At 44.1% G+C, this 13,894-nt stretch overlaps 1 protein-coding gene across 1 annotated transcript in view; it reads right to left on the bottom strand.

Annotated features, from left to right (window-relative positions):
- The window catches only part of CDC14B (cell division cycle 14B), a 90,425-nt gene that overhangs the window by 9,904 nt on the left and 66,627 nt on the right, over positions 1 to 13,894 (bottom strand). Inside the window, exons 11-13 of the mRNA XM_011976016.1 lie at positions 10,427 to 10,565; positions 10,101 to 10,260; positions 9,355 to 9,452 (exon numbers count right to left, since the gene is read on the bottom strand). Of these exons, the coding sequence (XP_011831406.1) occupies positions 9,355 to 9,452; positions 10,101 to 10,260; positions 10,427 to 10,565 (397 nt within the window). The remainder of the gene's footprint in view (positions 1 to 9,354; positions 9,453 to 10,100; positions 10,261 to 10,426; positions 10,566 to 13,894) is intronic.

Here is a 13,894-nt window from a genome sequence, read left to right as displayed (position 1 = left end):
TTTTTTTTTTAAGAGACAGGGTCTCACTCTGTTGCCCAGGCTGGAGTGCAGTGACGCGATCATAGCTCACTGCGGCCTCCAATCCTGGACTCAACTGATCCTCCCACCTCAGCCTCCAGAGTGGCTGTGACCACAGGTACATGTCGCCACACCCAGCTAACTTTTTAGTTTTCATTTTATAGAGATGGGGGTCTCGCTATGTTGCCCATGCTGGTCTCAAAATCCCGGCCTCCGTGATTCTCTTGCCTCGACCTTCCAAAGTGTTGAGATTTGTGGGTATGAGCCAGCCTGCCCATCCCTAAAAATTATTTCTGTTTATATAAAGTGAAGGGAAAATATTTATTCATCTCTGCTAAAAATTTGAATATAGAATTTTGCATAAAGCAAAACAAACCGCTGCTGCTTCACTGCTACTTCCGAAGCCCAGGCCAGCACTGGCACTGCCACAGCGCTCACGCTCCCCTGGGCCACTGCCTCACGCACGGGGAAAACGAGACTCCTGTTGGCTCTTTTTTGAAATACAACACCTACTTCTCAAATTGTTTGAGGCCATGGTTGGCCAAAAGTACAGACAACAATCACACTGCAAAATAATTAATCTGAGGAAAACACAAGAGCTGATACACTGCCTGCTTAGGAAATCTGAATCCTGCTTTCTCAAATGAACTAGACTGAAGGGTTGAAATGGCACATTCAAAACAAGACACTACGGCTCAATCGTGCAGTCATTCTAGGCTGCTGGAAAACATCTTTTAAAAAGTATTGATTTCTCTATAAAATTAGTGTAAAGTGAACTAATATAATAATAATAGTAAACAGCTAGTAATTTCTGTGGAACTTTAAAACCAAGAGAATGATAGAACTTGAGTGTGCTAATCATACCAGGGAAGATTCCAGTTATTTGCACGGACAACACAGTATTTATCCTAACTGCAGGTTACGCACTGATGAAGTCGGGGTGGGGGTGGAACTCCACTGAGCTATCACCAGTGACAGCGCACACCACCTGACAGGCACCAGAGGGTGACGCGTTGCCTCTGCCACAGAGAACCTGGGCACTCGCTGCCTTCTGCCTCCCAACCCAGGCCAGGCATGGCTTTGCAGAGCAGCATGCAGCAGATGCATTTTCTTCCTTCCCATCTCCCCTGACAAAATCCTCTGTCCTACCTACCTCTTGCCTATACTGCAGTTCACCACCTTCTCTGCAGCATCCTTGGAGCCTCGGTACTCTGAGACTTCAGATACAGTGAAATCTGCAACCCAAGGAACACAGCCAAGCCAAAAACTAAAAAGCCAGGTCTGGAACATAAATGTCCAATTCCAAGAAAACAATCCATCAGGACAACTATGCACTATGTACTGGCTGTCCACTCCGGACACTACAAGAGCATGCACAAAGGTGACCCTGAGGCCCTGCTGCCTTCAGACAAGCTTTTCCCACTATCTCCGGGTCTGACTCAGGAGCCTGAAGTGTTGTTATGGCCTAATTCTCCAGGCATGCCGCATAACGGGAGCTTTTCACTGGAAACAACTGATCAAACGATGCCATGCCACCTGCGTCTGCTGCCAGCAGAGGTGGGTGGTGCTGATGGTGGATGGTGGCACTCAGGAGTCACCAACTTACAAATAAAACCCTTTGGAAAGAAAGTCATGGGGTGCTACAAAGATGATACTGATTAACACCACTGTAACTGTCACAAGTTTTTTGCTTCTGAAAATTCCAAATAATTAGTCAGGCTAAACTGAATACTCTGCTTGGGTCTAGAAATACCACGGCAAACGTCATTAACAACAATAACAGGAGGTATAGTTTACATGGAATACTGAAAGCAAAGAGCCTGATAGAGACCGTTTTTAAACTTACCCTGGGAATGATCATTCAACCACAAAGTGCCTAAGTATTATTAGCAAACTGTTCCACCCATTCGGAACATCTCTGCCACTTGCAACAGTTTGAGAAGAATAAATCTAAGTAGTGCATGATGCTCTTGAGTCAGAATATGTGGCAATCAAAGCTGACTAAGAGAAGTAAAGGAGAAAACACCCAAAAGGTTGATCTATCTCAGAAATACAGCAGGTCTGAATGCGCGACAATAAGCTTTTATTTGTAAGATATTCAAGAAAATGCCATCAATAGGAGCAAGTTAAGCAGGTTTTGCCTAATTCTGAAGAGTGAAATCAGCTTGATTTTTAAATCTTTCTCAGCTATGTGAAAATACTCAATGAAACCACAAAGTACCAGAGTTGGCTGCAATGGAATTTTTCTTTGGAAGAGATCTTGCACGGAACTTTTGCATTCTTTCTTAACTTCCAAGTCCAAGAGGAGAAAAGAGAAGAAATTCTTAAAATATGAGTTAAGGGAAAAGCTTGAGAGAAGGAAGAATGCAGCTCAGACACAGGAGGGTGGCGGTGGACCTGGTGACGCAGGACACACCCGCCTTCTGGGGGTCTTCAACAGGTTGCTCCACAAGTGGGCCTCTTGCACATTCCTCTGCAGAAATAAAGCCTCTTCGCTGTTAAGGTCTTCATTTCAAAGATAAAAGATCTCAAGAGAATACAAATTTGCTGCTATCAGCCTAATAAAGGCATTCTGGCTATGTTTGGGCAAGGAGAACAGCAGGAGCAATGACCGTCATATGGGAATGCACCAACTTCAACAGGCGGCCTCAGCTCCGACCTCCTACTTTCATTTAGTATCAAGTGCTACACACTGTACTTACTGTATTCCCTAAAGGGGAGGAGGAAAATGAGACAGAGCAGGACATTCTGCACACTAGAGAGAAGACTTATGAGAGAGCTGCTGTACAACGGCAGATTTCGAGGCTACAAAATCACATATTTAATGAAAGTAGATCAGTGGGGAAAATGCTTCCTTGCTAGATTGGGAAGGACATACTCAAGACACAGAAACAACTAGAGGAAAACTGTATAGCCAACCAACAAAAATAAAACCACCCCAATTATCCCAAGCTAACTAACTACTTTTGATAGGGAAGAAAACCTGTTTCAGTGTCTTCATTTATCAACTGCTATTTTGAAATATCTGTTAAGGATAAGCATAACTTTAAAACAAGATATGTTACTTTTAATATCCTTTCTATGAGAGGAACAGTGAAGCCCACCTTCCCTCCCCACCACCATCCCATTAATTGAAAAGATTCAGAAAAAGAACCTTTGAAAATAGGCAAACCAACAAAGCTAGGAGCTGACAAGGAGAAAAACATGCATTGTGGGAACCACACTAGGCACCAGAAGTAAGCAACGGCAGAGAAACAGAACGGGACACTTACAGCAGCTATCTGTCAGGGGGTCCTGATGGCTACTGTGTTCTGAAACCATCGAGACAGAATAGCAGGATGGGAAGAATGTAGTCACAAACAATCCACCAGATGACAACACTACACAGTGCAGAGGTCAGCACAGCTAGGGGACATCTGGAAAGGGGTGAAGGGGAAAGAACAGATGTTCAAATTGGGAAGCCAAAATAAATTACGCAATCATCAATCAATCAATCAATCAATCAAGCCGTATGTAATTTTAGACACCCTAAAAGCCCAAAACAGCAACAGGGATACAAAGGGGCGGTCCACAAGGATGGAGTTTTGCCATTTTATGTTGGAGAACAAAATGCTGTGTTTAAACAGGTTTGATACTTGAGGACTCAGTCACTAGTTACATAACTACCCCATGTTAATTTAACTTTATGATACTGAAATCAGTCATAGATAAATGACTGAGGTTCTTCAAAAAGCACAAGATGTGCACACACGGAAAACTAAACCAAACCATAATGGGCAAAGGAGGCAAAACCAGATAACCAAAACCAAACAAACAAAAAACACAAAACCCCGGACCAGTTAACAAAATCACAGGAGGCACAACTAAAAATGAACGTAACACAGCAGAACTGATCTCATTTCAATGGAATCACTAACTCCTGAGTCATCCAGGAAGCTAAGGGAATGGCACATTTTTATAATACGGTTCACATTTAACCAAGGGCAACAAAATGAGCAAAATTTCACTGAAGTATGCATACTATAGATTTTCCTAGTTGTTTTCTGCACTCACTTTCTTCATACTAGTTGGCTTTCAGCTTGGGGTTTTTTATTTTTTAATTATTATAATTTTTTGAGATGGAATCTTGCTCTGTCACCCAGCCTGGAGTACAATAGCGTGATTTTGGCTTACTGCAAACTCTGCCTCCCAGGTTCAAGCAATTCTCCCACTGCAGCCTCCTGAGTAGCTGGGATTAGAGGTGTGCACCACCACGCCCAGCTAAGTATTGTATTTTTAGTATGGGGTTTCAACACGTTGGCCCGCTGGTCTCAAACTCCTGACCTCAGGTGATCCACCTGCCTCGGCATCCCAAAATGCTGGGATTACAGGCATGAGCCACTGCACCTGGCCTCTTTTTCATTTTTAAGAAATGGGTCGGCCGGGCACGGTGGCTCATGCCTCTAAGCCCAGCACTTTGGGAGGCCAAGGCAGGTGGATTACCCGAGGTCAGGAGTTCGAGACCGGCCTGTCCAACATGGTGAAACGCCTTCTCTACTAAAAAAAATTACAAAAATTAGCCAGGTGTAGTGGCATACGCCTGTAATCCCAGCTACTTGGGAGGCTAGGGCAGGAGAATTGCTTGAGCTCGGGAGGCGAAGATTGCAGTGAGCTGAGATCATGCCACTGCACTCCAGCCTGGCCGACAGAGCAAGACTGTGTCTCAAAAAAAAAAAAAAAGAAAGAAAGAAAGAAACAGAAGGTACTGCTCTGCTGCCCAGGCTGGAGTGCAGTGGCGTTATCATAGTTCACTGTAATCTCCAACTCCTAGGTGCAAACAATCCTCCGACATCAGCCTCCTGAGTAGCAGCTGAGACTACCTGTTCATGCCACCATGCCCAGTTAGTTTTTTGTTGTTGTTGTTGTTGTTTAATTTTTTTGTAGAAACAGAGTCTCACTATGTTGGCCAGGCTGGTCTCCAACTCCTGGGCTCAAGTGATCCTCCTGCCCTTGAACTCCCAAAGTGCTGGGATTACAGGCATGAGCCACCGTGTCCAGCCTCAGCTTCCCAAAGTGCTGGGATTACAGGCATGAGCCACCGTGTCCAGCCTCGGCTTCCCAAAGTGCTGGGATTACAGGCATGAGCCACCGTGTCCAGCGCTTCCCAAAGTGCTGGGATTACAGGCATGAGCCACCGTGTCCAGCCTCAGCTTGGGGTTTCTCAATCCATTGATCTGGGTTCTAGCAGCAAGGAAGGAAACCTCCTCCCGTTTAGAAGGGCAGAAGCTCCTTCCAGTGACTGCACTTCCACATGGTTACCTGGATACATCTGTGACCAAATGCTAGAGCCGCTACTGAGCATGTGCCGCGTGCGTGGTACTGCTGATCAATTTGGAAGCGACTGATTTGGCTTATCATGTCATTTTTATTGTTGACCTCATCACTGTCATCATTAAAAATTCCATGTCAGGCCAGGCACAGTGGCTCACGCCTGTAATCCCAACACTTTGGGAAGCTGAGGCGGAGCAGATCACGAGGTCAGGAGTTCGAGACCAGCCTGGCCAACATGGTGAAACCCCATCTCTACTAAACATACAAAAATTAGCGAGACGTGATGGCGGGCGCCTGTAATCCCAGCTACTCGGGAGGCGGAGGCAAGAGAATCACTTGAACCCGGAAGGCGGAGGCTACACTGAGCCAAGATTACGCCATTGCACTTCAGCCTGGGTGACAAAGCAAGACTCTGTCTCGGAAAAAAAAAACAAACGTACATGCCAGGCATCTTATATTGTGGAAAGGGATTAGACTAAAGGGTGAACTCGAAATACAAGCTAACCTCACCCCACAAGTTATACCTACACCATCTTATTTAATCTTCCCACACACAAAAAACAAGCCTACTAATATATATTAAGATCACAGGGGTGAATATTTAAACGGAATGAATAAATGGCCTGAGAGCACTAGAAAACTCTCTACCCATTCCAGGCTTCACTTTCAGTTCCTTAAAGGCAGAACAGCCTGAATGTCCAGGTGTCAGCATTATAGATGGTTATTTGTTCCTCTAGTAAACCTCACGGCTTAAGAATTACTTTCCATTGCTAACACACATACCCATCTCCAAACCTGCCAAAACCATCACTATGCAGAACGACAGGCCTCATGGCTCAAGTTATGAAATCTACCAAATCCATTTTAGCACAGACAATATACTTGTCATCACGTCCTGAAGATCAGCTCAAGGTCAATGGTGCCACATGGTTTACTGTCATCACTGTAGTCAGGATTAGACAGGCTGAGCAAATGGCCATTTTACAATTGATAAAAAACTTAAACTCTCCCCCAAAACTGACCATTTATAAAAGAGAAACCGGCCAGGCGCTGGTGGCTCACGCCTGTAATCCTAGCACTTTGGGAGGCTGAGGTGGGTGGATCACTTGAGGTCAGGATTTCGAGACAAGCCTGGCCAACATGGTGAAACCTTGCCTCTACTAAAAATACAAAAAATTAGCTGGGTGTGGTGGCGCACGCCTGTAATCCCAGATACTCGGGAGGCTGAGGCAGGAGGATCACTGGAACCCGGGAGGCAGAGTTTTCAGTGAGTCGAGGGCATACCACTGCACTCCAGCCTGGCCAACAGAGCAAGACTCCGTCTTAAAAAAAAAAAAAAAGAGAGAGAGAGAGAGAAACCAATCATTGGAATAATATTTTATGTACTACAACTTTCTCCTAAGAGTCACTAGTACTTGTGTATTTCTCACTAACTTTCTTTCTTGCACGTACTGTATTTTCATAAGGCTAAGTGCCAATGTTAAAGCAAAATAACTTGCTCACAGAAATCAATGAGTCAAAATTGGGATGAAGAAATTGATTTTGTATTTTTCAACCGAAGCCATTGTTGAATACAGTCCCTCAGGGACTTCTATTCCTAAAATAACTACAAAGACACAAGAGGGAAAGAAAGAAAACCTTCGACTGATCTTTTCCAGGGCCAAAAAGCTGCAAATAATAGCAGAGAGGGTTTGAAAAAGCAGAGAAGGGATACGCAAAATGTTGTAACGGAGGAGGAAGGAGATTTGCTGAGACTCATCAAAAATCCCCTGGGGTCTATACACATAACTCAGAGCTTAGAAAAACTAGCATTTTGCTTTCTTCTTTGAAAGTGTGGCCTAAAACTTTGTTATTTGTGTTATGTGGGGCTATTTTTATATATTGTTTTTAGGATATTACCAAAAGGAATCCTGAGCTCACTGCAGCCTCAGACTCCTGGGCTAAGTGGTCCTCTCGCCTCAGCCTCCCACATAGCCTGGTCTACAGGTGCACACTGCCATGCCCAGCTAGATTTGAACTCATGTTAATCAGAGTAGCAGATTCAGAGGGTGACTAAAGGAAACTGCCTATTTAACAAAAACTTTTGACTAAGCAGGATTTGTATCCCCTGACTCTCAACTTGACTTTTGAACAGCAGGCAACAAAATATTAAAAAATAAACGATGATGCTGATCCTGAAAAACAAAACAAAAAAACCTGGACACAGCTAAAATCAACCCACAAAAGCATCAGTTTCCTAGGGCTTGCAATTCCATGTGTGGTCCCTGGACCAGCAGCCTCTGCTAGAATGTGAAATCTTGGGCCCTGCCCCCACCCCACTAATCATAACCCATATTTCAACAAGCGCCGGGTGCCTCATGCACACTTAAGTCAGAGGAGCACTGCTCGAGGGCACTGCCTGCCTCCGCCACATCCAGAGTTAGTATCTGGATGATTACCTGGAGCCACCACAATACTGCCGAAGAAAAACCATGAAGGCCTTAGGATGAAGACTTTTAATAAGGAAATTAAAAACAAAATGACATTCGGAGTTAAGTAAATTATACAAAAGGCAACATTTTCTTTGTTTGTTTTTTGGGATGGAGTCTCACTCTGCTGCCCAGGCTGGACTGCAATGGCGCGATCTCAGCTCACTGTAATCTCTGACTCCCAGATTCAAGCAATCCTCCTGCCTCAGCCTCCCGAGTAGCTGGGATGATAGGCACCCACCATCATACCCGGCTAATTTTTGTATTTTTGTAGAGATGGGCTATCACCATGTTGCCCAGGCTGGTCTTGAACTCCTGACCTCAGGTGATTCGCCTACCTTGGTCTCCCATAGTGCTGGGATTACAGGTGTGAGCCACCATGTCTGGCCAAAAGGCACCATTTTTAAAGCAGTCTAGTTGACTACAGTACCACTAAGCTGCAAAAGAAATCTTCATAAATGCCTGTCATCACAATGGATGCCCTACATGCATTCACATAACACTGCATACTGCAAGGGCATCATAATGGATGCCCTACATCACATAACACTGCATACTGCAAAACTCAACTCTTTACATTGGGTCTCTGAAGAACCTCCCAGAGGAGCAGCCCATAATGACACATGCTTTACATGTGATTCTACTTCAGGATTTTTATGACGAGATACTAGTGAGGAATTACCTTCAGTTAAAAAGAAAACCTGTTCTCTGCCAATACAAATGGTTTATTGTATCATACTTCCTTACCATATTACAAGATGCTTACTGAACAAATGATCTATGTCCATCACACTCCCTTCCCCCAAAAAAGGTTGGAAATCTGGTGACACACGCTGAAAAAGGAAGTAACTAGAAGGAAGAAATCCAGTGGCAACAGGTGGGAGCATCTACTGAAGAGCAGCCTATAAAAAAGACCACGTTCATGCAATTTGCTTCTGCGTATTCTTCTAATAATCTTGGACGCTCCATCAGGTTCCATCCCAACTAACACACGTTCACGAGAATGTACACACGGACACACATACACTCAGTAACTGCAACACTTACTATTCTCAGGCTAAATCTTCCTCTATAATTAGAAAATCATTCCCCAAAGAAACAAACAAAAAACCCAAAATATAGTTTAGACCAGTTCACTGTTGCCCCAAAAACAACGTAATGTCATTAAGCCGTCATGTCACGCTGATCAAAACAAATGATCTGCTACGTGGCGAATGTAAAGAAATAGACCAGTTTATAACTATGGACAGGTCCGGCATCCTGGGCTTTCCATCTGCTGTTGAGCTCTGGAGGATGCCCCGTGCTGATTATTCATGGAGAAAAAGTATCCCTGATGTCGCCTTCCCACCCATAAAGGCTCATGAGGCCCAAGGTAAACAAGGGCCAGCTGAGAGATTCCAAGGCCAGCACCCCTAGGTTTTAAATAACATAGGCAAACATTTCAAAGTGGCATCATGGGCTTGCAACTATGGAGAAAAATGTACAGGAAAAACCCTCACCAAGGACCCCACACACATAATAAAGAAACATCAACCACAACAAAGGAACCCAGACTCACGTGAGAGGAATAGCGTTTGGTTTTGATTGTCTTCTGCTTTTCAGGGCCCGAAGTCTATCACCTTGTGTCACTCCATTGATTTCGTCGTCGTCACTGTACTGTGTAAGTAAAAAAACACTGAGCTAATGGTTTAAATTGCACTTATTAATGCAGTAAAGCAGAACAGCAATTTATCCACATAAACACAGACAGTCCACGTTTCTGCAAACTCTAAAATATTTTTCCCTTTCACAATCAAGCTACAGATCACATTTTAAGACAGCCAAAGTTGACTTTCAGAGACAGCCCAGCACTCATCATAGAACGTATCAACAGTGAAGACGGTTAATGGGCTTTCACGTTTGAAAACATTCTTTTTAAAATCTCACAGTGTACTTACTACCACTTAATGTGGTACTGCTGCCCCCTAAGCCCTTGATTTGCTAAAAGCTCTCCATTTGAGACTGATTGCCTTTCTAAATCGGCTGTTGTGAAATGGCAAAAAGGGGTGAGGGGCCGGGGTAGATCTGGCTAAAGAGCTCACTTCACAACCTTTTATGCACCTGCCGAGTTATAGTTTTATGGACGCACAACCTCGTTTCCACTATTTTGGGTAAAAAGTGCCTAGAGAGGGTTATAAATATAAAAAACTGACAAATCATCCAAGAACTGCTTTATTATTTTACCTACAGATTTCTCCATGCCCTGACAAGGTTTCAACAGCAGTTAAAGCAGTAACAACATCTCGACAGAAACAGCTTCATTACCGGTTCGGGTTCTTGCTGGTCTTGATTCTCGACCCCATTTATGGAAATGTCATCAACGCCAGAGAGAAGTTTGGAGAAGGCTGCTCTGTGTTGTCCATTCTCCTGCCCCTTTAACTTCTGACGAAAATAGTCCCCTTCCAGCCAGAGGCTTGTTTGCTTCCTAGAGCATTTAAATAACATCAAAATAGAGCTTTCCAGAAAGACACATGAACAACTTCTTCCTACCAGACTATCCGTTGTTACTGAAAACTAAGGGAAATTCCAGTCCCCATCAGATTTCAACCCCACTTGTTCCCTCGGAACTACAGACGTACGCTACTACTTACATCACCAAAAACTGCTGCTGAGGCCCAATCACCGAGCCAGGTCTGCAGATCCTGACCCACGCAATGGTCTCGGCTGCTGTCATCCTGTAATGCTTCATGATGTAGCATGCTATCAGAGTGCCCGTGCGACCAAGGCCAGCTAGGAAAAGAAAGAAGCACAGAAATGAAACTTGGGCTCATGTGCGCCAGGATTTTGTCGGGCAGGTAGAATTTTTGTAAAAGGCTTCTCATGACTCTGCTTCTCTCAACAGCAGTTCTCAAGGCTGGCTACACTCTGGAATCACCTAGGGAGGTTTTTAAATACTGATGCCTGGTCTCATGCCCAGAATGTATTTATTATTTGTTTCATTTAATTATTTATTTTTGAGATGGAGTCTCGCTCTGTCGCCCAGCAGGCTGGAGAGAAATGACGTGATCTCGGCTCACTGCAACCTTCACCTCCCAGGCTCAAGCAATTCCTCTACCTCAACCTCCCAAGTAGCTAGGATTACAGGCGTGTGCCACCACACCTGGCTAATGTCTGTATTTTCAGTAGAGACAGGGTTTCACCATGTTGGCCAGGCTGGTCTCAAACTCACCTCACCTCAGGTGATCCGCCCACCTTGGCCTCCTAAAATGCTGGGATTATAGGCTTGAGCCACCACGCCTAGCTTTACGCCCAGAATTTAGATTTAACTGGTGTGCAGCATAGCTTGGACAGAGAGATTCCTAAAATCTTCCAGATGATTCTACGTGTGGCCGAGGTGGAGAATCCCTTTCTAAGCAATTATTCTAGTAAGTGCAGTGTCTTCTGCCCTGGGCATTTTAGAAAAATGATACCACCATCTTTGCAAAAACAAAGGCTTGCAATTTTGCACTTACTCCCACATCCAATTATATTTTCTAGTTTGTTATATTATATTTTCACTCAGATTTTTTTAAACCTCTATTGGTGCTGGCCTGTCTTATCTACACTATTATTACCTCCAGTGATGGTTAATTTTATGTGTCAATCCAGAATGAATCTTTGGAGATTAACATTTAAGCCAGTGAGCTTTCAGTAAGCACAGTTCCCTCCATAATGTGGATGGGCCCCATCCAATCACCTGAAAACCTGGGCAGAACAAAAACACTGACTTTCCTGAGCAAGAGACTGCCTTTGGCTTTCATCTGCCCCATCAGCTCTCCTGTGTTTCCAGGCTGCTGGCCCACACTGCATATTTTGGACTCAACCAGAATCTATATTTGCATAAGCCAATTCCTTTTAATAAATCTCCTACATATAAAAAAAATCCTACTGGCTTTGTTTTTCTGGAGAACCCTAAATAAAACAGATTTGGATTATGAGGTGGGTGTCACTGTAACAACTAAATAGAAATGGAGAAGTGGCTTTGTGGGTGACAACCTTGGATATTTAGCAGAGGAGATTTATAAGGAAAGTGTTGAAGATACAACCTGATTTCTCCTTAACTGGTTACAGTAAAATGCAAAAGGAAAAAGACAAATTAAAGAAGAAATTGTTAAGCAATAGGGAATCAGAGTCAGAAAATTCTCAGGCTATCCATATTGCAAAAAAATAAGAGTGTTACAGAGAGAAAAATCAAGGGTGTGGCTGAACACTCCCCCTCTAAAGAAATTCCCTAGACTTAATCAGCCGTCTCAGCAGAAGCCAGGAAGAGAGATGGGATTATACCAGTAGAGACACTGGCAACTTGCAGTGAAGGGGATGGACATGGAATAAAATAAAGTAAGGCTTTTGGACTTCTGAAAGCAGAGCTACCTGGATGCAAACATTCTTTGTTCTTCAAGAAAAGGAAGGATGATCCCAAGGGCAATTTAGAGATCCCCAGTGCTGCCACTGCCACCAAGACACAGAGTATATAAGCTCAGGGCAAGCCTGTCTACTCCTTGATTTCACAGGGTAGGGCCACGTCTGATAGTTACAGCTGCCTCTGACTACAGCCCTCAGGGGCAAAGCCACCACCCTAGAGGGCAAAGAGGGCGTGGAGGGCACAGCGTGGAGCCAAAGAGGATGATCCTCTAGCCTTAAGATGTAATGGGATTTGCCTGGCTAGGTTTTGGACTTGTCTAGAAGCGCTTTCTTCTGGTTTCTCCCTTTTGGAACGGGAATGTCTATCCAGTGCCTATAACATCACAGCTGGGAGGAATTATGTCTCAGGATGGATCATACCTCAAGTCTCCCCATACTTGAGTTGAATGCTATTTAGATGAGACTCTGAACTTGGAGTTGATGCCAGAATGAGTTGAGATGTTCAGAGCTGTTGAGATGGGGGTGAATGTATTTTTGAAGTGAAGGGACATAAATTTGAGGAGGGTCAGAGAATATAATGAAGTGAATTGTGTCTCCCCTAATCTTAATCCGTATGTTGTTCTAACTCCCAGTACAACTATTTGGAGATAAGGCCTTTATGGAAGTAAATAAGGTCACAGAGTGGGGCCCTAATCCAATAGGACTGGGGTACTCCTAAGAAAAGAAAGAGATGAGCCAGGCACGGTGGCTCAAGCCTGTAATCCCAGCACTTTGGGAGGCCGAGGAGGGCGGATCATGAGGTCCGGAGATCGAGACCATCCTGGCTAACACAGTGAAACCCCGTCTCTACTAAAATTAGCCGGGTGTGGTGGTGGGCACCTGTAGTCCCAGTTACTCGGGAGGCTGAGGCAGGAGAAAGGCATGAACCCAGGAGGCAGAGCTTGCCGTGAGCCGAGATTGCACCACTGCACTCCAGCCTGGGCAACAGAGTGAGACTCTGTCTCAAAAAAAAAAGAAAGAAAGAAAGAAAAAGAAACAGACGGCAGGAGTTAAGTGCAAACAGAGGACAAACCATGAGAAGACTCAGAGACAACAGCCATCTGCAAGCCGAGGAGAGAGGCCTTCCCAGAAAACATCCCTGACAGTGCCTTGACCTTGGACTTCTAGCCCCCAGAACTGTGAGAGAATTAACTTCTGGTGTTTAAGCCACCCAGCCGGTGATATGCCCCAGCAGACTAAATACACCTCTTAATGACTCTCAATTTTCACCGTATAGCCCAATTTTCATACTGTCATCATTTTTCCTCCCTAAACAAAGATGCAATCATACAAGAGCCTCTCTAGGCTTTTAATTGGTCATCATTCTATTTCAGGGTGTATCAACCTCAGCAGTACTGACATTTGAGGCTGGACAATTATTTATAGTGAGGGGCTGTCCTGTACACTGTAGGATGTTTAGCAGCATCCCTGATTTCTACCTACCAGATGCCAGTAGTACCCAACCCTCAAAAAAGGTCTCCGCACATTGTCAAATGTCGGGTGTGTGATGGGGTTGGGATGCGAAAGGACCCTGGTGAAGAATAACTTCAACTGCTTTTTATAATTAAAAAATGAAATAAGCAATGCTGGATTTTGTTTTAATTATGTTTAAAAATTGGAGTAAAATCTACATAACATAAAATTTACCATTTTTCCTTTTTTTTTTTTTTTTTTTTTTT

Source organism: Mandrillus leucophaeus, unplaced genomic scaffold, assembly GCF_000951045.1.
Source record: "Mandrillus leucophaeus isolate KB7577 unplaced genomic scaffold, Mleu.le_1.0 Scaffold161, whole genome shotgun sequence".
Taxonomy (NCBI): domain Eukaryota; kingdom Metazoa; phylum Chordata; class Mammalia; order Primates; family Cercopithecidae; genus Mandrillus; species Mandrillus leucophaeus.
Note: the sequence above shows the minus strand (reverse complement) of the source record. Positions and strands in the feature narration are given on the sequence as shown.